This window comes from Myripristis murdjan, chromosome 3 (assembly GCF_902150065.1).
Source record: "Myripristis murdjan chromosome 3, fMyrMur1.1, whole genome shotgun sequence".
Lineage (NCBI taxonomy): Eukaryota > Metazoa > Chordata > Actinopteri > Holocentriformes > Holocentridae > Myripristis > Myripristis murdjan.
Window position 1 is genome coordinate 36,724,670 of NC_043982.1, and position 23,013 is coordinate 36,747,682.

The window sequence follows — 23,013 nt, forward strand, 5'->3', positions numbered from 1 at the left end:
ACAAACATAATTCTATCTACAAAACCTCAGCTTAGTTTTTGTAGTTTGTTGTGTCCTTTCACGATTTTTTAACACTAAAAAAAAAAAAAAGAGAAGTGCAAGACTTTTTAGAAGCCATCAACAATACAGTGTGCATGGTAAAGAAAGAGTCAAAGACAGTGTTTTACAGGCTACTATTGTTTTACTCCATCATAAACAGAGATGTCAGTATGCACAAGCTGCAGCTCAAAACATAACACACACACTCACACACACACACGTACCACCTTCATTTTAAGCCAGGTATGACCTCTTCTGAAGGTCAAAATATGTATGATGACAGTAAGTGTTACAAAGACTAAAAACTTGACTTATACAGCAATATATGATTAATTGTCACACAATGAGGTTATGTTAGTCAGCTAGTATGTTCCAATATCACCATCCACTTGTTTATGGTAAGAAAACACTTCATACATATGCAGTTGGTTTTGATGAGAACCAAGAAAAATGTCAAAAAAAAAAAAAGATATAAAGCAGCAGCTTAAATGATGCCTAACACAGTGGATAGCATTCAGTTAGAAGAGCACATTAGTGTGTTATGAAATGGATGAATTCAAATTAATTAAATGAAGCTGCTCCATGTGATTTCTCTCACCAACAGAGACCCAGATGACAGGTCATGGTGCTGGGGCTGATATGGGAATAAGTTAAAGCCTGCGTCGTTTCAAGACCTTCTCCTTTTGCGTCTCTACAATACAGTTACATGGTCTCTGTCTAAGGTGCACAATCAGCTGTACCACGAAGGAGTCACCACACACACATGCACACACACACACTCACACAGCAGGACAGTATCTCAGTCAAAAGTAGCAGTCAGTGAGTTTTGCTCCTGCGTCCCTTCAGGGGACATCACGGCAAGGTTGAAATTAACAAACTGGCAGTAACAACCGTGCCCTCGCTCAAGGACGCCATTCTGACAAGGGCACTGCTAAAACATTCACAGGCACATTCACAGCTATTGTCAGCCATGGAGGGAGGGAAAGGCTGTGAAAAGAGAGCTTGTGGAGTGATTTTAAGGGACAGCGTGGCCCTGAGCTACACACACATATACACACACACACACACACACACAGCTTTATTAAACTCATAAATCATGATGACGACAGACGCCATCTCAGAGAGGAGACTGTCTGAACAGGAAGGTTACTGAAATGAAAGCACTGGGGAGACACACACTCTCTCTCTCACTCACACACACACACACACACACACACACACACACACACACACACACACACACACACACACACACTCTGCGGTGACTCCTGAAGAAAACAAAAATCATCTGCTTTGGCAAGTTATACATACAACCCATGTACTAAAAAACAATGACTGCCTTTTTTTTTTTTTAGTTTATTCTCACCAGGTCTACAGCTACAGTAAACAGCTGGTCGAGTGTAAACCTGCTATAAGATCACTAAACATCAAGCATCACTCTTGTTATTCTGATAATAAACACTGTTCTACTTGTCTCAGAGCCAAAACATTTAAAATCATGTAACTCTTTTCTGTGGTTGACCAACTTTTCCCAAAAAGTGAACCAAAGTCAACAGTCCTAAGCAGTGAATGGTGCTTCTATGCAGTGCGGGGAAAAAAATGGCAAGCAAAAAAATGAAGGGTGAGGGGTGTATCACTTGTCCAGACCTTTAGAATAACTCATTACTATTTTGAGGCTTCTTTAGAAAACTTTGAAGCTGTATATTTGCATTCATTTCTGCATATTTGCAACGTCAATATGGCAAAATGAAATGAGAATGCTTTTTGTTTCAACAGCTTAAATTCAGTTAACATCGACTCTGAAAGCATGATGATGGTTCAATGGTGACAAAGGTTTTGTATTTGATAATATGTATCAGTAAGCAACAATACATACCATTACAACATAATTGCTAACATACGTTATTATTTTTAAAAACATTGTACAGAGCAATATAAATACACATCTGTATTCCTCTCAGTTCACTAACATCTGGCTGGAATATAATGTAAACATAGCCAGAGAGGAACTGCGGGACAACATGTAAGGACAGACAGATGACAGGATGGACAGACGGACAGTCGAGTCAACTGCCGTGAGATGCACGTTACACTTCATAATGTCTTATAGAAAATAAACACTAGCAAGTTACTTCATAATTTTAGTCTTAATAGTGCAAATGCAAATGCAGTTAGGTCCAATAGCATGATAATATCAGCATAGGCCATATAGGATTATCAACAATATGTAATGGACAACAGCGTAACTATCAACAGAGCGTCACACACACACACACAACAATATTAGGATATTGTTTTGATTATGTACGTCTACTTTCCATATAGTCAGTTTGCATAACAAGATTTACATTTTTTTTACAGTCAACTGACCACTTCGTTATGCGTTTTATGCTGAAATGATAGACTGTGCTGAAATCCACTTTCAAAGCAGGCGCTGTACTCGCTAAATTCTAATTAACAGGACAGGACAGCCTCCCCATCTCACTTGTGTTCCTGCCACACCAACAGCTTCAGCTTGTAATGCCCCCAGAGCTCAAAATGCCCGTGGAGGACAACAAGGTGAGCCGAGCGTTGGCCTGGATCATTTTTCTAATCACTGTCTGATCCCAACTCCAAACAAACCACTGGTGGAGTGTGACAGCTTCAAGCAGTGAGGAAGTAGTAAGCAGTAGGTTCAAATCACACAACGATTTGCTGTCATTGTATTTCCGGCTGTCCTGTCCTTTAGAGGCCTTCACAGCTACATAACCACCAAGGTGCCTTTGTTCGCTTCTCCTACACTCCACTGCAGCTCACACACTCTCATTTTACCATCGCATGCACCGCAGCCGAGGTTTGTGTCCACCGCTGCCTGGACAGAACAAGGCTCCCTCAGCACTGAAAGGGTTTCCAACGTGTTGGAGCGAGAGTGGGACTTTCTCGTTCCAGTCAAAGCAAATCCTGCTATTGCAATATTATTATTAATTCACAAAAAGATATCATCGTGATAATTTAATCTCTAAGGCCTATCACTCCAGATGATCGCTGATAAATGAAAACATCTTACCCTTTCAACCTGTTTTTTTTTTTTCTTCCTAAAATTTTCATCCTGCATCCTGTCAAAACAAAATACACCACAGACAAGATCTGTCTCGTCAAATATGACCTAGTGACCTATTGTAAATCTATCATAAGACACCTCTAGCCAGGCTGGACAGTGTCCATCATCTGGTTCTACAGTGAGCTCCATCTTCACAAGCCTTTGGTCAGAGTCCTTTTCAACTAAAACACAGCACAGATAAAACACAGGCAGGTCGATAACCGTCAGACTAGATAAATAAGGCACTGCAACAGTCATCTCACCAACGCACGCGTCAAAACTCTGCTTGAAAAGGAAAAACGGGTAAAGTGATGTAGTGTAGGTGCTAGTAGTGAGGTGAGTGTAGTCATCGTGTGGAAACTTAGTGTGAGATCATGCTGAACACCACAGAGGCACCACAGTGAAACAGGAGACAAACACAGACTGAATTTAAACAGGAAACAGGAAAAATGTACCAAATTATTTCTGTGGATTTTGACTTCCATGAAAGGATCACATCTACACCACAAAGTTTAAAAAAAATAATAATAATCTGTTCCTGGATAAATGCAGCCAAAGGTGAGCTACTATCAGTGTTAGTGTGAATATTATGACATGTGGATCAGTCTCCATTAACACACATCTTTCCCCCTAAAACTGCAGGTCCTTGGCTGTGCCACTAAGCCTGTATTTTCAAATTCACATTTACAAGTTGGAATGCACAAGACTACACAAGCTGCACACAGCAGCTGCAGTTTTGTACCTTCATTGTGGACAGTCGGGTGGGTTAGTACACTACCTAAGGTGTCAGACTAGGTAAATAGTAGAAATTGGCCTGAAAACCATGAAGTAGAATTGTTTCAAGCTGCAGTGGAAAACATCATCCATGGATACCAATGTTGAGGATTTAAAAACTCTGGAGGCCACACAGAGTGTTTTTACTACGATATCTGTTGTGCATCTTAACTCCATTGTTGCATAGTTGTCACTGAGCGGTCAAGCAACTGAACCAGAGGTTTTACTGCCCGGTGGAGCTGCAGAAAGGTTTCACTGCATGCCGACTATCTGCTTTCAGCGTCAGTCAACACAACAGTTCATCTCTGTTGGTGGAGGTAACTATGACCACTGTCTCTGACTGCAGTCATTTAGGAATACACAGCAGAAATATCATTTAAGTAGCTGCCAAGGTTGCAGTCGTGGAAACCTATTTAAGGTAAGATGTTGTTAAGTTCCACTTTACAACATAAATGCACATTTTCACGTTTGTCAGTGGAGCTGCTCCGGCTTGTGTCTCTTGATACCAGCACAAATTAGAAAAACAGAGCCAAGGCTTCGCAAGAGGCCTGAGCGTTTTGAAAAATCTAAACAAACTGTTTGACATCGCAATAATTAGCGGATGTCACCAGATCAGGTTCTGAACAAAATGGCATTCCCACCAGACTGTGAAAAACGTATTTGAAAAAGCCTTAAATATCTGATAAAGAATGAGATGTGCTTTGGTTCATCTTCCACTTTTGCAGCTGTTCAGGTGTCTCACCATCACGCTCCTACCATGAGATTTAAAAGCACTGCACTGGTAGTTCTGTGCTATATTTACATTTTTAGAAATTTAGGAATCTCCCCGTGATGAATTCATGAACTGTGTATGAGCATATTTCTGGTGGGACACTTCCTCCTTTTAGAGAAAGGGCAGCACCGTGGCACCCCTGAAATGACTTGTTATCAAAGGTTGTGGTCATGTCCCTGAAGATGTAAACAGAATAAGATCAATACATGCGATCAGAAACCTTTTTCAATAGTTCTCCACGACTAGCTCAGTTGGCAAATTTCAATCAATCACACTCTTCCAAAAGTGCAAACTTCATTGCCTGTGTCTAGACAAGCCAAAGCAAACACTCAAGGAAATCTGAGGCAATTAGAGCTCCAGTTGCACCAAGCAGCTTTTAAATGAGCGTTAAAAATAAAAACATGAAATTCTCACGAGGACACACTGGGAATACCAGATTCTGTTACTAAAGTAGACAAGTTGTATCAAAAGCTCCAAATCCTGAAAATAAGAGGTCACGCTCATGTTTAGCATGAGATGGTGGCCTGTAAGGGTCAGGATGCTACCTCTTCACGCTGGACTTTGCCGTCCAAAATATAATATTCATCTTCCAATTCTACTGACCAGGGCGGGGGCTCAACCTTTTCTTCTGATTCGGATGCAAATTTGAGTAAATTAGTCACATACACATTAAAACCTGTTAAATCTCTTGTTGTTATGTGAGCACAGATGACGTAATGCTGGGTTAGGGTTAGGGTGGCATGGCGACAAGCGGTGCAGTCGCAGTTGAAGGATCTCTGCCTCCAGCTGATGTCACACTGCTCCTCTGTGGCGATCTGCAGTCGTCCCTCGTGAGAATTAGGCTTGATCCCACTGGGGATGTTGAGTAATGTAAGAGAAAAACAGCGTTGCAAACTGTTGTCAATGCTCAATCAGGCATCTGATGAAGTACCAAATACCACAGTGTTGAAACATTTGGAGTAAAGAACATAGTAGAGCACTGAAGGTCGTTTGTGGCCTCGCGTTTCTCTTTCAAATTAGAAACTTGAAAGATGTAAAGGATGTGACTTTTGTTTTTCCAGTGGATGCCAAGTGATGCACATAATGTATTCCTACTTCACTGAGGAGATGGGTGTCCACTGAGCAGGTCTGCATGCTGCTGTACAACCCAACCATCTACAGTGTATGTGTGACGCTGGTAAGTATCAGTCAGTTGACGAGTGGATATATTCTCTGCCCCCACAGCGGAGCAGATATTCTGTAAATACTCTGTAGAGCCTCAGTTATGCCACTGCCATAGATTGATCTGGTGTCAGTGCTGTCCTAGTCTGCACTCCAAGGCAACTTCACCCACACATCCAGGAAGGAGGAGTGTACGTGTTACGCTGCCTGCCCTCACAGGCTGCTGTCCTGATTGGTTGGCTCGGGGGCCAGCTTCCTGTGTCGTGGGGAGGTGGAGGAGGCCAGTTTTGTGGGAGAGGGCGAGGCCGTGGCAGAGGAGTCGCTGCCGCCTCCCTCAGATCCCGCAGACGAGGAGAGGGAGGAGAGGTGTGGGACGGGCGGAGCCCTCTTTCTCCCCAGAAACAAGCCTCCTTCTAGCACTCCCTTCTTCCTCGCACCTCCATCTGCCTTCAACCCTTCTCCCCCAAACCCCGCCCCCTCTCCCTCCTCAGGCTGTGGATACACCTTTCGTCTGACGTCACCTCCGACCACCGGGCTGTCGGGAGGTTGCCGTGGCGATTCTGGAATGCCTTCTGCCGTTGCCCCGGAAACACTAGATGCCGAATTGGCGTTAGAACCAGCACCGGAGGTTCGGCTGGCCCAGAGCTCCATCACTGAGGCCCTCCTCTCACTGTCCTCAGGCCCAAAGTCACAGAGCGAGCGCCGGGCGTCGTGGTTGGGGCCAGGCACCTGGGAAGGCGTCTGACCGGGACTCTCCAGTGCACCTCGGCTCAGGCTGAAGTTCTGGAAATCTCTGTAGACAAACAGATGCATGTATGTCAGTTCTGAGAATGTACATGGATGCATGAATGGCACACACACACACACACACAGAGGATCTTGGTACCAAGCATTTATGCACTTCTTTGCCACTACAAAAAAAAAAAGAACTTTGGATTTTCCATTCACCATTCCAGTTTTTTGGGTGCCTGCTCAACATGTGGGACTCACAGGAACCAACAGGGAGAAGGACTACTGGTCTGTTTGTGTAACCAGTAAACAATAAGTTTGCATCACTGAGGCGACTGAACATGACAGCCAGTTGCATGTTTGTTTAGACTCATGCTGCATAGAGGCATTTTGTTATTAGCTGTTTAAAAGACAAATGAAGAAAAACACCATGGAGCAATGACAAGGTCCAAGCTCTCAGCGTCATTTGGTCAGAGGATGAGATTCAATGTGTGACGGAATGAAGAGATGAGAAGGTATAAAAGAAAATATCGCTGTTTGAGGAAACTGGGCTATGAGTATAATCCTGATCAATATCAAGCAGAAACTGAAGAGTAGCATAAAAAACAGAGGGATCACACACAGGCAACAGCTGTTGCTGATTCCCATGAAGTTGGCCGCAAGAAGCAATGACTAGAACGAGATCAAATCTAGCGCCAGCTCCTGTTTGTTGTTTCATGTTGTGCAGTGGAAAATGGCCCTAAGGCAAATACCGCGTGAAATGGTCTTGTTGACAACAGATGGACTCCCCTGCTTTGCATAGCATGCATGATCAGATTGTTCTCTGTGCAGAGGGCACACTTAGATGCAGATTGCATTTTAATGCCAGGTGTCGGGCTGCTACATGTGGACAGTCAGACAGATCTTATTTCACCTGTAGCTGTGGAAGGACTCAGTCCGTCGTGCGCGGGCCAGCAGGGGGCTCTCTCTGTACGGCCGCAGAGCTCCATACGTAGGCGGGCTCTCAGGAATGGGCTCCTGGGCCTGTAACTGCAGGCTGGGGTTGAGGAAAGACAGAGGGTAAGACAGAGGGAGAAAGGTAAAGGCTTCAATGGTTGATCGAAGACCATTTCCACAAAGAATGGCTTGTACCCACTCATTTGTCACAGTGAAACAGAAAGCACAAACCACAGCAAAGTTATTGCTCTTCTGTGAGCGTGACATGGTGCGATGGGTTGAGATGAGCTTGGTGTGTTATTTTGGGCACAATATGCATGTGTGTATCTGCAGAGACAGACTGAGAAGCAGGAAGTCTGTCTTTCTTGCAGGTTGCATGTGATTTACTGTCTCACCTGGAGCAGGACTCTCGGAGGCGTGTGTGGTGCAGCACAGAGGGGGCGGGGCTAATGTTTGGTGTGGCACAGCGGGAGGTGCTCAGGTCACACTGGTCCAACAGCTGCAGCAGCTCCTCTTCTGTCGGCCCACCTACATCTAAGACAGAAACACAAAACGTTTATCGACAGAAACCATCAAACCTGCTTGCTGAAATGTTAGTAGTCTGTATATCATGAAGAGAAGTCCACTCTGTTTAAACCATTGTACATACAGTGTGTTGTATTACCAAATAGAATGAGTGACTTGATCAACAACAACAGTCATCATTCAGTCAGCTTTTTAAAGACGAGAAATGTGCCACACATGGCCAGATAATCAAATATATGAACACTATTTTCCTATATTGCTTTTACTTCCCTCCTCTTCCATGTACACACACATAAACAAGAACCTGTCTTTCCCCCTCCACCCCATATCTTATTTCTTCTTCTCCACCCCTCTGTGCTCACCCTCTTTCTTCCTCTCCTCTCCTTTGTTAGCCGTGTCCATGGCAGTGGTCAGGTCCCACATCTGGATGCTGCCGTTCCCATGGCCAGTGAACAGGTAGCGCCGGGGTCGTGAGCCCATCCGGCTGGAACCCTCACACTCCCGGACCATGAAGCAAGAGATGGTGGTCCCATCCACTGACTGCACCTCGCAGATCCTGACACGCACCAACACGCACGCATATTTACTGACACTTGCATGTACACAAACCACTTTCAATCAAATGCTAAAAGAAGTCCCTAAAGCGTGTTGTGGATGGGGGATGAAGAGAAAAGGGTGAACAGTGGATGACATGGTACCTCTTTCCAGTAGAGGACAGTCTGACAAACAGCTTGTTGGTGATGGGGATGACCTTCTGGATGAAAACCTGCTGATCGTCTCTCTCTCCAAATGGACCTGAGAGCAGAAAACACAGACAGTCTCTAGCTTTACCTTTGCTTGGCTTCCTGCATCTGGCCCCAGAAAGTACAAAAAAAAAAAAAAAAAAAAAAAACATGACAGAACACTAGAAGAGTAGCACTGAAACAGCACAACTAGAGCACTTCAAACCCTTAGTGCTTTATTAATCTTGCAGGTGTTATGTCTACGTTTGAGATGGTACAAAGCTACACTCTGATGTTGTTAAAGTGATATCCTGCAGCAGGCTTCCTGTCCAAACTCCAGCCTAAACCAACTAGAACAAGGCTGCTACTGTCCCAGTGTGGCTGGGCTAGCTCTTGGGAGTTTTTTCTTGCCTGCTATGAGGATTAATTAATTAATTAATTCAGGGGGCATTGCCCTGTTTGTTGTAAACATGTGGGCATGTAAAGCCCTTTGAGACTGTCAATAGTGATACGGGACTCTAAATAAACTTGATCTTGAATTTAAACTTACTGAGCACTGCCAGCTGTGTGTGTTAATGTGATTCTCTTGTTTTCTTTTATTATTCTATTTTTTCTTTGCTGTATCCTGCTATTATCTGTTGCAGCAGCATCCGATTTCCCCCCGGGGGTCACTAAAGTGGTCATCTTATCTTTTTCATGCCATTTCACCCAAGTCTGCTGTCACGTATCTATCCATCCAGAAAAGACCCCGCCGCTGCTGTGTCTCACCGATATCGTTCCCAGAGCAGTAGCTGCCGTGGCTCTCCGTCTCCTCCAGAGACAGGATTTTGAAGGAGGCCAGAGGGGTGGAGCCTGGCTGGGTGGAGATCATCCCTCTGAACCGGGTCACTGTCCATGTCCGGACGTGGTTGTTGTCCGCACAAACTAATACGCACAAGCATGAGGATACACACATCACAATGCAATCATATGAATACAATCCGGATATAAAGACTATTAGTGCCTTTAAGTGCTCATCTGAAGCATCAAATATACGAGATGACAAGCACATGAACCAATGATACCATCGTCCTCGAGTTGTGATGTTCCATGACAACAAAAAGTGAAAAGGAAGGAATAATATAAACCTGATGCAGTCTATTATCTTCACTCTGTTGCTGATTTAAAATGCAACTCCTGAATAGTTGTTTTTTGCAATTATGTAACAACAAATCAGGTTTTAAACAGCATACACTTTGCCCATCAGGTTGCTATGGTTACCCAACCAGGACACCTGAACGTCAATCAAATTGTAAGCAACACTGCTAGAAATATGAGTGACATCTTCCCAGCATCCTCTATGGTTTCAAAGTGTTGCGTAGTTTTCTTTCACAGTGCTGACAAAGCCACCGGTTTGAACCCTGTCCGTCTGCCTCCATGTCCTTCGTCTCACCTGACACTAGATGTTTCTCAGACAACATGATCTTGGTCACGGGGCTCCTGTGGACTGTGAACGTCTGGAAGAGCTGGGGCCCTGATCCCACCGTCTCTGGGTGTTGAACGATCACCCTCACCGCACCGCTGCTGGTCCCGTAGGCGATCTCTATCCAGTTCCCACTCACACCTGGGAGGGAGGGAGAGAGAGAGAGAGAGAGAGAGAGAGAGAGTGAAAAAAGAGACTCTTGCTCTATTAGCTTCTATCATGAAAAGCAAAACTGTGGAGGAGCGAAGGAAGACAGAGGAGAACAGGAGATGGCACAGGAAGGAGAAGATAGAAAGAAGGTGGATGTGATGAGAATTAATGATCTTGAGTAATCAAATTAGATAATATACTGCAGCATGTGTGTGTGTGTGTGTGTGTGTGTGTGTGTGTGTGTGTGTGTGTGTGTGTGTGTGTGTGTGTGTGTGTACACTGACTGGTTTTAGGCGTGAGGTAGACAGACAGTGCGGTGATAGCGTCATTTGAAGGGTCGTGATAAAGCTCCGTCACCAGCAGATCATTGTCCTTCATCCTCAGTGGAAACTTCTGCATGTCTGAGGACCAGAGAACAGGAAGTCAAACTATCAGCAAACATGGACATCATGAAAAGAATGATGGGAATTTAGATTTCTCTTGCTTTCAAAAAATAATAATAATAATAATTTATCGATAGTACATGAATGTGCCATTCCTCTCTGTTGGAGATAGAAATCCACATAAAAGACTGTCTCCCAAGGACAAGACTGTCTCACAAATTAAATTCAAATTTTACTGACTTCTAAAAAATTTTTGCCATGCCTCGGAAAATGGTCAGTAGTAATGTAATAAATGTAAAGGATGCATGCAGTGTAAAAAACACAAGTACAGTCCTTAAACATATATCTAAGATATTTCAAAGCCTTCATCTCACATAAGTCAATTTAACACATTTTCAGTCTCCTTTTATGGCTGAGCAGTTATTAAATTAGTGATATTGTGCTAATTTCTCATCATGATACAAGTAATATATCACATTATAAAGTGTAATGATATATTGTTGTATTCTTAGTGAGGGAACAAATTATGTGTTTGATACTGACCAAAATATGGAATTTCTTAATCAAATGGGAAATCAAGAATTTTGTACATTCAAGTTTATACCTATATAATAGATAGAGCCATTGTTGCAGCCTAGCAGTAGGAAGGATCCTGCTGTGTCACAGCTGGTGATGGGAACCACATCTTGAACCTAACACACACACACACACACACACACACACACACACACACACACACACACAAAAGCAAAGGTCAAATACAGTACAATAAAATCTTCCGTTACAGACTCATTCACAGCCTTCTGAAAGGACACAGTTACAGACAATGACACACACACACACACACACACACACACACACACATCCACCTACCTGCCAGTGCTGTGTGACCGCATTCCAGACCCCGACCTTGCCAGTATGGCTCGTAGCCACCAGCTGGTTTCCAATGAAGAAGAGATCATCGACTGGCACTCCCAGACTGAACACGCCTGTGGTGGCGCAGACAAAAAGACAAGCGTGAGTGTGTGTCTGTGTGAGGCTGGGGGTGGGCTTGGGGATAGAGGGTAAGGGGGCATTAGGTTGAAATTCAGCATGGTGGTAGGCATATTGTATATTAACAAAATAACAAATGAACAGAAAATGCATATCTGTAATAGCCTTCCCCTTTCCTCTGCCCTCAGATCTGTCCTGCCACCTCATTAAATTGCTGCTGCCTCCATCTAAAAGCTGCAGTATAGGCAGTATGTACGGCACTGTGCATACATCACAGTTTCCACTGTAGTCCTGAGGTAAACTCCTGACTTTTCCATGACTTTCCACAACTACATCGGAGTGCCTTAATGACTGTTCACTGTTGTAGAAAAGGTCTTCAGTGATAAGTGGCCTCGTTTCCACAATAATTGGACTCATGGTGAAGATGAAAAGCAGTTGCACACCTCCAGTTAAGCTGGTAGTAGATTTCAAAGGACATAATGACCAAAGATCAGCCCAGTGGACACGTCATGTAACACCGCACACTGCACTCTGTGAGGACTGTGGTTCTTTTTATGCCACTCCATGCCAGCAGGGGGCAGAGGATGGTCACAAGTCACTTGTTGAAAGCCAGTTGAAAGCCACAACAGAGACTAGCAGCTATATCTATGTATCTATTTGATCTATCACCATGTCATGTTCAATAGTGGATGAAAGCAGTACGCAAAACATGGATAAATAATTTCCAAAAAAGGCAAAAAGTTAACTATTAATGCAACTGAGAGGGAAGCCTGATGTGCAAAAAATCTTTTACTGCAGCTGCATGCATGTGAAAGTCTTTGCATGTTTTTTTTTTTTGTTTGTTTGTTTTTTTGTGCAAGTCCATAAACAGTTACATTTTTTGTTTATTGTGGTGCTTCTCTCCTAATCATTTAATATGACCATATTTGGTTATCCACCACATAAAGCACTGTAAACGAGATGTCTTGCTCCCAGTGACAAAAGAAGTAGCAAATGAGCCAAAACTACAGTTGAAATCTGGCCTCGGCCTCAACGGCGATGCACTGAGCCATGTGATGTCAGGACCAATCACCCACAGTAGACAAGACAAAAGACAAAAGCAAAGTTCACCTGTGCGGGCTTGCAAAGGGGACACCGAAAGAACGTGGATCACAGTGTCTTTTGCCCTGCAAGACGTCTTTTTGCCCTAAAGATTCTTCTCTTACAAACGATACTGGGGCCTTTAATATAGCACATGTGCACCAAACACAGAAAACACATTATGGTATAATCCTGCAAAGCAGCCCAGTTAACACAATTCCCTGACATTTCTTGACTTGAATTAATTAAATTCATTCACTTTTCATGATCTTAAAACTGCCTGATGTTGCACATGTTCCAGTGGAAACCCTGATCAAATACACAGACACATAAACACAACTCGGTGTTCCTCTACCGATCTCATTGCCGCTGCCTCCATCTTGGATGCTCCAGAGGATGATGCTGCTCTCAGAGGCGGCAGCCACCATCTTGTCCTTGTCTCCATGCGGGCCGCCCACCACCTTGGCATTGAGCGCGATGCGTTCGATGGTCCAGTCAAGGTAGGGCGAGGAAAACACCTGCTGCCATCCAGAAGACTCCTTTATCCTGCAGTAAGTTCACATACAATTTTCATATTAGTCAAGGGGTTCGCCATAGTGGTTTAGGACTACAATGACAAGTTTTACTGAAAATGAAGGCTATGTCTTGCATGTTTACATATTTCAAGACATAGACATTCATCAGACAATCAGGACAATCATCTAAGTGGTGGACACAGCCTGATGAAGACGTTGATGACTGAAACATCTGCAGCTGTTCTGACTTCCACACACTTGTCCCAACTTAACCTAAACTTGGATTCAGACTTTTTAACCTCTCAAACAAGAATGTCTTGATTTATTCATTTCTCCCTTTCAGATATAGTAACTTTTTCCATCTTTATCCCACAACCTCAATTTTTCGATGCTTTGCAAGGTGAGAACCAATAGATCAAAAGGTAGTAAAAAGACTAGCTGATTTTTTTTTTCCTCAATCTTGAGTGTTTCCATCATAGCAGAGCGCAAACGTTAAATAATTAGCCTAAATTCTGTTTGCACATAGAGTACTCCAGTAATTACTGTATGTATGTAGCATAAATAGAGTTTTAGCATGTGGGGGGAAATTTGAGAAGAGACATCTCAAATTTCAGTTCCATCTTCTTGGCATAAAAAGAAATAATCATAAGTGGCTCCCATTCTGAAAAATGGATTTGAGGTAAAACAGTTCTGAACAAATCAGCCAGTGGCAATATTACCTGTAGCAGATGACAAAGTGAGCATAAGCTGCTACAATCCAGTTGTGGTGTCCTGCTATAATCAGCACCTTCCTAGGGTCAACCACAGGACCTGCATGAAACACACACACACACACAAATCAAAACACTTGTTAAGGAAGTGTGCATAGATTCACTGGAAGTGTGGACTACAATACAATCAGTGGTGTTTGGTTTTAAGCGTGACTCAAAAACACCACCCAACCTAAATCTCCATTTCCCTAAGTCCCATGCACACACACTCTCTCTTTGTTGCAGCTCAGTTGTATTCTCTGAGTTAAAGGGATTCTCAACAGACAGCGGGCTGAGGGGAAACTAGGCTACCTCAGTCGGAGCTTTTAACTCTGTTAGTCAGTCCACTAAAAGGATGTGTCAGGTCACATTAGTTCCAGCATTAATGCACCCACACACTCACAGAAACACACACACACACTCACACACGCACACAGGCAGATGTGCACAAGCATACACCAACCCTCTCATTCTTGCACACATACTGATTCTTTCATGCACATAAAGAGCACACACACATATAATTATATAAAAATATAAACCCAGAAACAAACAGTGTGCATGCAAGAGCACACACACACACACACACACACACAGCTGGGATGCAGAGGGCAGACAGTGTCCCATTGCTGCTACACGCATTCCTACTGACAAGCTTGTCTGTCAAAATAAGAGTCCTTGCTACTCTTCTTTTCGGATGTGACAGAACTTACAGATTTTGAGCGCTGGCCTAGATGAGATATGTGTCTCCAGCAGTCTCTGATTACCTCCAGTGGCTATAAGTTAAATTAAAATACATCACGTCAAACGTGCACTGACCTGAGATCAAAAGTGCTAACTGTAACCCTCCTAAACTGACTCTGAAAAATGCTTTTATTCCACAGAGTGAGAATATCGTCCTCTCAAGTTGGGCTGAACAATTAATCAAAAAATTATCCAAATCACAATAAGGTGATAAGTGTAATATCCAAATTGCAGGAAGCTGCAGGTTCCTGATGAAGGTAAAATGCGTGACAAAACATTATTGTAAATAAAGCAAATAAACAAATTGTATTTTCCCGATGTAAGAAAACATTTTTGTTTGGTACAGACCCCAATAACAATCAAACCATCATCATTTTAAGAGCTTTTTCAGTGAAAATTTAAGCAATATCTGTAAAATAAATCGCAATATCATTTTTGTTACCACACTGTTGAGCCCTACTCAAAAGATTGACTTCACCATTAAAATGAAGTGGCCTTCTTTTTATACTAAAATTTGTCATTGGCAGATAAATCAACACGGGATCACCTGCCACTCTGGATGGTGCGTTATTGAGACAAGCAACATTTGAATGCCACCGCTATAAAGGTGTTTTAAATTCAGGAAACTTGTTTGCAAATTAGAAGAAAAAACTCTGTGTTTTCCAACAGCGGGGATATCATAAGGGTTAAAGTGCAGTGTGCGCTTACTGTACGTAGTAAATAAACACTCTCAAGCACAAGTGAATGCAGTATTAATTATTAATTCAGCAGTGTACCATGGTTTTCTGTGCTCAGTGTGGTAAACCATCTCACTCAGTCTTGGAAGTTTACTTGCCCTTTACACTGCTCATAAATGTGATCTGTCTCACTTTACTCAGCTGTCCCCGTCTACTCACCCAGTCTGTGGGTGTCCTCTGTCCCAGATGGGCCGGGGAGGGAGGGGTGAGCGGGGGGGCCAGTTCGGCTGAACCCCCCCTCTGCTCCACTTGGACCAGGCCGATCCTCAGTGGAGCCAGAGGCTGCAGAGGCGGAGCTGGACTTACGGGCTGGGACAGCTGTCAAGAAAATACACACCGATATGAAGCTGTGTTGTTTTCCTTTTTAAACTCAGTTTCCAGTGCATTTTCCATACAGGCTTTAATCTTTCAGTGACCAGTCGATCAAATATTTCCAGTGAAGCGGTCATTCAGCTCCGTGTGTTTACCTGGGGGCGGGAGGTAGCCGTGGAAGAGAACACTGCCACATGATGAGCGGTCCAGTTCCTCACACAGCAGCAGGCGTCGCACTGCACACACACACACACACACACACACACACACACACACACACACACACACACACACACACACACACACACACACACACACACCAGGCTGATGAGTAACAGTGTATAAAAACATGCCAATTTTTTTTTTCTTGTTATACAAAAATGTGGTGACTGCAATCAGCTAAAGTTGATCAAATTATGATTACATACTAAATAAATTTGATGTGATTTGACAAGTTAAAAGGCAAACAAATTAGAGAAAAAAAAACAGAAACAGAAAAAAGACACCATGATACTAATTAACTATGTAAATAAACAAAGAATCAGTGTTAATAATTGGCAATTATCACTATAATTTGTATGATTTGGACTCTAACATTTTATACATCTATAACAGACAATTAAAGGTTCAGATGATACACCAATAACAATTTTCAAATTCATGCCAGGATATCAGAATAAGTCGTCCTTTATGTTCTATAAAGTTTAAACTTCCTTCTCTATGTGTGTTGTCATTAGACAAAGTAACCCAGAGCTATCTGAAATTAATCTGCAACAATCCAGTGGATTTTGTTACTAATTATCATTTCAAGCAGGTAATAAGAAACCTAGAGCAAACTTTTTTTTCCATCCCTGAACCCAGACAATGCAGGGAAGTTAAAACACACTGAAACAGGAACTAAAACAATAGTTCGGGTTTGAAATGAAACAAAAACCTCTCGGTCCTTGTTAAGCTTTTGACCTTGGAGTAGTTCAATTCAGAATGATGTGTATTCAAGCTGTCGAGACAATAAGGGCACCGGCTCCGCTGACATCCAAGAACTGGTTATGTTGCTGATATATTATGGTAATCACTGATCATACATGCAATAAAAAGCTTTTTAAATTTGGTGTGGCTGCAGATGTTCTGAGTCACTACACACCGTAACAAGCTGCCTGTCAGAGTTATAGACACAGAAAGCAAAGAGCTGCCACTGACATCAAGCACGCTATGTGGGACTTTTTCAAACACAACAAGAAGGAGAGCACAAAGGTGACTGATAAGATGTAGGTTTTGCACACATTCACCCAGTGGAGATAGTGTATTTTTTTCTTGGTTTCCTTGTCAATAATCATCAAGATGTGTGCAGACAAAAAGGCTGCTACCTCCATTTGGCCTCCTCCCAGGCACATACCTAGAGGTGTTATTCCGTAGAACTCGGCCTCATGTCTCAGGATGCTGATGTTCACACCACTGCCAAGAAAAACAAGGAGCACAGTCTATAAGGCCCCAGTCATAATTCCTTCCTCTAAATAATCAACGGCATTTGAATGTTTACAGTCACACAGAACAGAGGATTTTTTCATGACTCCTTACCGCAAGTCCAATTCTTTGGTTCGGAGGAAATTCAAGATGGGTGCGAACGCTGTAGGGTCCCTGTCGATAAATATCTGGAGGCAGAGGAACATACAGAGTGATGCAGCTCTAACCAGTGAGGAAAAGAGATTTGTGGAGCTGCACAGTCTTCAAAGACAGCCTGGACATACTCTAGGAAGGCATTTGCTTGTTTGCTCTAATGTCAGATCTCATTGGCTCTTCAGCTCGAGCATGTCATCTCAAACTCATGCAACATGTTAGATAAATTGCATCATAACAGAACAGCTGACATATCTTATTATGTGCTGGAACCAAAACTGATTTTGTGCAGGGTCACATTTGGCGTGCAGATGCTGTCCTGGATTTGCCTGATGGAATAAGAAGCAACTAAGGCTATACGTACCGCTCCAGTTTCATCCCGAAGAGTTGATATCCTACCGCTCAGCAAGCTGAAAAACACACACAAACACACACACACACACACACAGTGCTCCAGTTAACCCGGGCAGTTTTGCATTTCCACTTGAGCTCTGTTGGGTCAGTCCACTCTACTGCCTGCAGTAAACGCCATCATTATTTGTATATTATCTCCTGACCTGCTGGCTCTGCACTGTGGACGGTTACCCTCTGAAACAGGAGGATCTCTCCTGAGCATGCATTGCTGTTAGCATTTGCTTTTTGCTTCTGTGTGAAATCTGAACAATTCAGAATGCTAATAATAAGCATTCTGACACAGTTTGTTGACCTTATACATACAGTGCAGACACACAGATATTGCACATGTATATATACAGATATATTTTATTGTATTTTTTAATTTTTATTCCTATTTTATCGTACTTTATTTTATACGTACTTTTTGGATCTATAGGTATTCTCTAATGTTAACTCCATTCCCTTGTGCTGCTGCATCAAATCTAATCTCCCCTACAGGGGATCAATAAAGGTACATCTTATCTTAAATGTGTTGAAAATGCTCCATTTTCAGGGCGGAATGTGAATCTGGAATCAAAGAGTGACTTGAGTTAAAGGCAGACAGCTGAGGGGCAGACAGACTGACTGACAGACAGACAGACAGGCACGGGCACTCGTCGGTCAGCTGTTGTCAAACTGTGAGCTCAGTCCAGTGTTTGAGTTACGACCTCAGTGTTCCTGCCCAGCCCCGACCACCTGTCTCACTCCAAACACTGGCTCCCCTGCACCCGTTCATTAAACACTGACAGCCACCACACGCTGTCATGTTACTCCCAGGGGTGAAGCCACGCTTAAATTAAGAAAAATAATCCTCTCAGCTGACTGTCACTTGAAAACAAATAAGTACAACTCAAATATATAAACTTGGTCATGTTACTGTAGTGGCTGTGTCCAAATAAAAATCATTTTACAACAAGAGATGCACTGATAACAGTGCTAGAACTGAATATCTGATCATTACAGGGCAGATAACCATATTACACCTTTTGGTTTTTCCAAAAGGTGTAATATGTATAAAAATAAAAAAGTAGGTAAAGTGACTAGATTTTTGATTTCCTGTCTTCTAAATAAAGAAAATTATTTTATCATAATTCCTTCACATACTTCCTTCAAAATAATTGATGCTGTTTACCTCTGTATCCAGAGGAACAACATTAAATTTGTATAATCTGATTTGACCTTTTATTTAAGATGATAAGTGCGACGACAGCATCCCCTTCCTCCATAAAATAGTGCACACAGCCCAGGAATTACAACAGGGTTTGTACCTGTACCACAGCACTTAGCATGCACAGTTTGGTCAGTTTCTGGTGGGTCCTCCTATATAACAAGAGCATTTGCATGTCTTAATTAGCGTGAGTCCCAGGGGGAATTTACTCAGGCTTAATTTATACATTTTCAGCCCCTTAGGTACATCAAACAGCCTCTGCTTTGAAATATGTGCATTGCAATAGCATTTATATGGTTAGACAGACACATTTCTGTTTCCTGTCTACATTTCACCGCCAAATTCCTGGTCCTCCCACTATACACCAACACCGGACTTCAGCAACCAATATTGGATTTGAACCTCCATTAATCTAATCTGGCTGCTAATCTTCCACCAAATAAATATTCCATTAACCTAATGCAATCTGGACATAATGAACGGGACCGCTCATCCACTGAGCACACAGAGGTAAGGTGGGATTAGCAGTTGCCGTGCTGCTGCTTTTCCCTTTTCTGTGCAATGCCAGCTACCTTACTCACTAAAATTTATATATATATATATATATTTTTTTTTTTTTCTGTCTCGTTTAGCTGATGGCATTTAACCCACCTGGAGAAGAAAGAGTCTGGGATCCACATCAGAGTCTGTCTGGAGGTGCTGAACCTGTGGGGACACAGCAGCACAGTGACAGGAAAACATCAGTGCAGGGTATGATCACACCAAAACAGCAGCCATTGTACTTTTTTTCCCCTTTCATGCCCCCCTCCCTTCCCCGAAAACAGACACACACACACCACCATGTATATTAATGACATGTCATACATTATTATAAGTGTATAAGTGTTATAGTAGGAGGGAGAGTGATTGCTTGCACCAGTATGATACTGGGTTAGAACTATCCATGTGTCCATTATGTGTGTAATCACATTGAAAACCTACTTTTATGTGTGTGAGAGGGACGCACACTAACTAGAACACGGTAAAGACACGGTAAACATTAGTCTCGGTTGTCTCATTTTGACTTTCACACTCACAGACAAACAAACACAGACATGTATGTCCCGTACATAGGCATGCATTAAGCTTGCACACACACACACACACACTCAACCACACACATGATGCGCACACAAAGACAAAAAGGCAATGAATCTGAAGTAGTGCAATGCCTTGGTTTACACTAGTAAAGCCATAATAAACAATGCTGGTGTGTAACAGACAAATATGAAACACACACACACACACACACACAAATATCTATTATGTGGTTGTGGTTAACAGGGGAACATAATTAAAGGCACTGCTGGGGCTTTTGGATGTAGAGAGAGAGAAGAGAAGGAGAGAAAGAGAGGGAGAAGGGAAGCTGAGGGGTGAGGAAAGAAGGTCGATGGAGAGAGAGACAGACAGAGAGTGTAACAAGAGCACAGTACACACACTCAGTAAACATCAGTCCAGGCTGGAGCAGCTGGAGATTTCCATGCGTTTCTTCGCCTTGCGTCACACACCAACCCAGCCTCCCAGACGGAGACTCCGAGCAGGAGATGTCATATAAACACCATGAAGCCTACCTTGTCCCTCCGACGTTCAGCTGGATGATCTCTCCCATCCCGGGCGTCACACTGTTACCATTCGTGGCCATGTTTACCGACTCGACGGGATGTTGCGCGATCGGGTCAAAACGCAAAACACTTGTATCCACTGGTGAAAGCTAGCTAGCTAACGTCCCCTCCTCAGCTGATGCCCCCAGCCTCACAGCCTCACAGCCTCACAGCCTCACAACCTCACAGCCTCGCGCGTCCCTCCTTCCATCAAACACCCGCCGTGCGGCTCGTGCAGACGGCCCCCGCGCGCCTCCGCATGCCGGGCGAGCTCAGACTGCGGGTCTCGTTAGCCACCAAACCGCCCAGCGCCGCACAAACACTCCTTTATCTCCCCCCACTAGCCTCTGTGCACCATTGTCTTGCATATGTATGTTTTTTTTTTCTCTCTCAACCTATCACGGATAACATCTTGCGCAGTGTTTTTGCAACGCGAGACGGCTGGACAGAGAGTGTGTGGGCGGTGCAAGAGCGTTCACTACTGTGCGTCGCTTAAAAAATAAATAAATAAATAAAAAAAATACAACTTTAATGAAAATACATTCAATATACATTTCAGACATGTGCCCAACATAAAAAAACGGTGTATGAATTAAAAAAAATAAAATAAAATAAAATGATAGTGACAAAAATCCAATGGGAATAATAGACGCCTTTAATATAAAATCATTAGAGAATAAGAATACAACACATCAATGAGAAGAATAAAGACTATCAAATTTAGAAACACTTTTTAAAAAGTACTCAAACTGTCAGTCTATACTGTGAACTGTTTGAAGAGAAACAACTGGTGAGTTTTATTCTTGTTCACCATTGTTCATCACTACCTGCTTCCATTTCAGCGAAAACTTGGATCTAATGTGGATTTAAGTTAAATCAACCATACCTGGGAGTCAGTCTCACCTTATGTGGGAGGCTTATTCATTTTAGCCAACAACAGTAAAATTAAAGGCCTTAATAAGCTATAGGTAGTGTTGTGAATCGTACATATGTTTTAAATTAGCTAAATAATAACACAGTTTTGTGTTCTAGTTATGTGCTCCTGTTCACACAGTGTTAGTATGGCTTTATTTAATGGCAATAGTGAGTCACAAATATCACGAGTAACTGGACTGTGTTAAATGCTCAAATTTGGTTGGTTGCAAGGTTATTACTGATAATGACTAAAGAAATAATGACAGCTAGATGTGAAAAAAATTGTTTACTGAAATAAAAATGAAAACAATCCTTTACAAAAAGATGATAAATATATGAATTTCTATTCTGGGTTTACAAAACTAACTAAAATAAAGTAAAATTACAAAGAACATATCTTACGTTTTTGTCTTTGTCAGTTTTTTATTACACAGTACTTGTTTTTTTTTTTGCTCTTTTTGAATCTTGCTTGATAAATACCTCATATCACAAAAAAAAACTTAGCACTGAAACTAATACAAACTAAACTAGCAAACGCACAAATTAAAAGTAAACTGAAAATGAAAACAAAAATTCAATAGGAAATAAAAACATAAAGTAATAAAACATGCAAAACTATAATAACTTTGATTAGTTGTGCCCAATCAAAATATGCATTTCCGGTCCAGCCACACCAGCGGCCAAGGGTTTCCGGACAGGGTGTGAACTCTCTCGACACAGTTAACGATCTCTAGTCTGGCCCCTCACGAACAGCGAACACATATGGGGTATGCTCGATTTCTGTCACCGGTTGTTTGATGAGCGGGGCCTTAATCTTGAATTGAGCTGAAGTATAATGTATCTTTCACTATCCTGCTTTATAATACTCATACGCGTTACAGTATTTGCTCTAAAATGCGGATTTAGTTTGAAAATTTGTCTGACTCGACATTGGTGGACCAGCAGTGTAAACGCAAAACACCGGCACTGCGTCGCAACACAAAACACACCCACGTGATGTCACGTCTCATGTCGTGTAAGAATTTCCTTTCAAGATGTTTTCTTATAAATCCACCAAGGCCATTTTTTAATGTAAATAATTGAATACATTTTATTATTTCAACCTGTTCAATTTGATTTCTTTCACAACACAGGACAAAGGCAAGTAGCAAATTACCAAAATATACATATAAATAAATAAATAAAATACAGTTGCATCGGTTAAAACGTAATTAATTAATTAAAAGGGAAAGAGAAAAAATATCAAACAATATCACAAAAATACCAGGGGGAAAAAAAACAGAAAATGTATAAAATGTAAATATATTTTAATTATCATATCATGATACTGTATATATTATATTTCAAGCTATAAAAATGATTTCCCCAAAAATAAATTG

General features: G+C 42.3%; 1 protein-coding gene across 1 annotated transcript; it reads right to left on the reverse strand.

The window, feature by feature from the left end:
• Positions 1 to 161: 161 nt before the first annotated feature.
• On the reverse strand, positions 162 to 21,132 carry kctd3 (potassium channel tetramerization domain containing 3). The gene is made up of 19 exons (XM_030081322.1): positions 20,690 to 21,132; positions 19,731 to 19,784; positions 17,841 to 17,886; positions 17,438 to 17,511; positions 17,256 to 17,314; positions 16,018 to 16,098; positions 15,710 to 15,868; positions 14,040 to 14,130; positions 13,161 to 13,351; positions 11,606 to 11,721; positions 11,337 to 11,424; positions 10,634 to 10,750; positions 10,170 to 10,340; positions 9,506 to 9,661; positions 8,714 to 8,810; positions 8,378 to 8,571; positions 7,886 to 8,024; positions 7,468 to 7,590; positions 162 to 6,618 (listed from the first exon to the last, which is right to left on the reverse strand). The coding sequence occupies exons 1-19, from the start codon at positions 20,758 to 20,760 to the stop codon at positions 6,039 to 6,041; spliced, it is 2,607 nt and encodes an 868-aa protein (XP_029937182.1). The 5' UTR covers positions 20,761 to 21,132; the 3' UTR covers positions 162 to 6,038.
• Positions 21,133 to 23,013: the final 1,881 nt, after the last annotated feature.

What these genes read in the sequence shown, in the direction of transcription:
- kctd3 (XM_030081322.1), bottom strand. Translation starts at nt 20,760, where the DNA reads ATGGCCACGAATGGTAACAGTGTGACGCCCGGGATGGGAGAGATCATC. An exon ending in TGAGAAACATCTAGTGTCAG is followed by an intron (nt 9,662 to 10,169) that starts GTGAGACGAAGG and finishes TGTGCGTATTAG; the next exon opens with TTTGTGCGGACAACAACCAC. An exon ending in CTGTCCTCTACTGGAAAGAG is followed by an intron (nt 8,572 to 8,713) that starts GTACCATGTCAT and finishes GGTGCGTGTCAG; the next exon opens with GATCTGCGAGGTGCAGTCAG.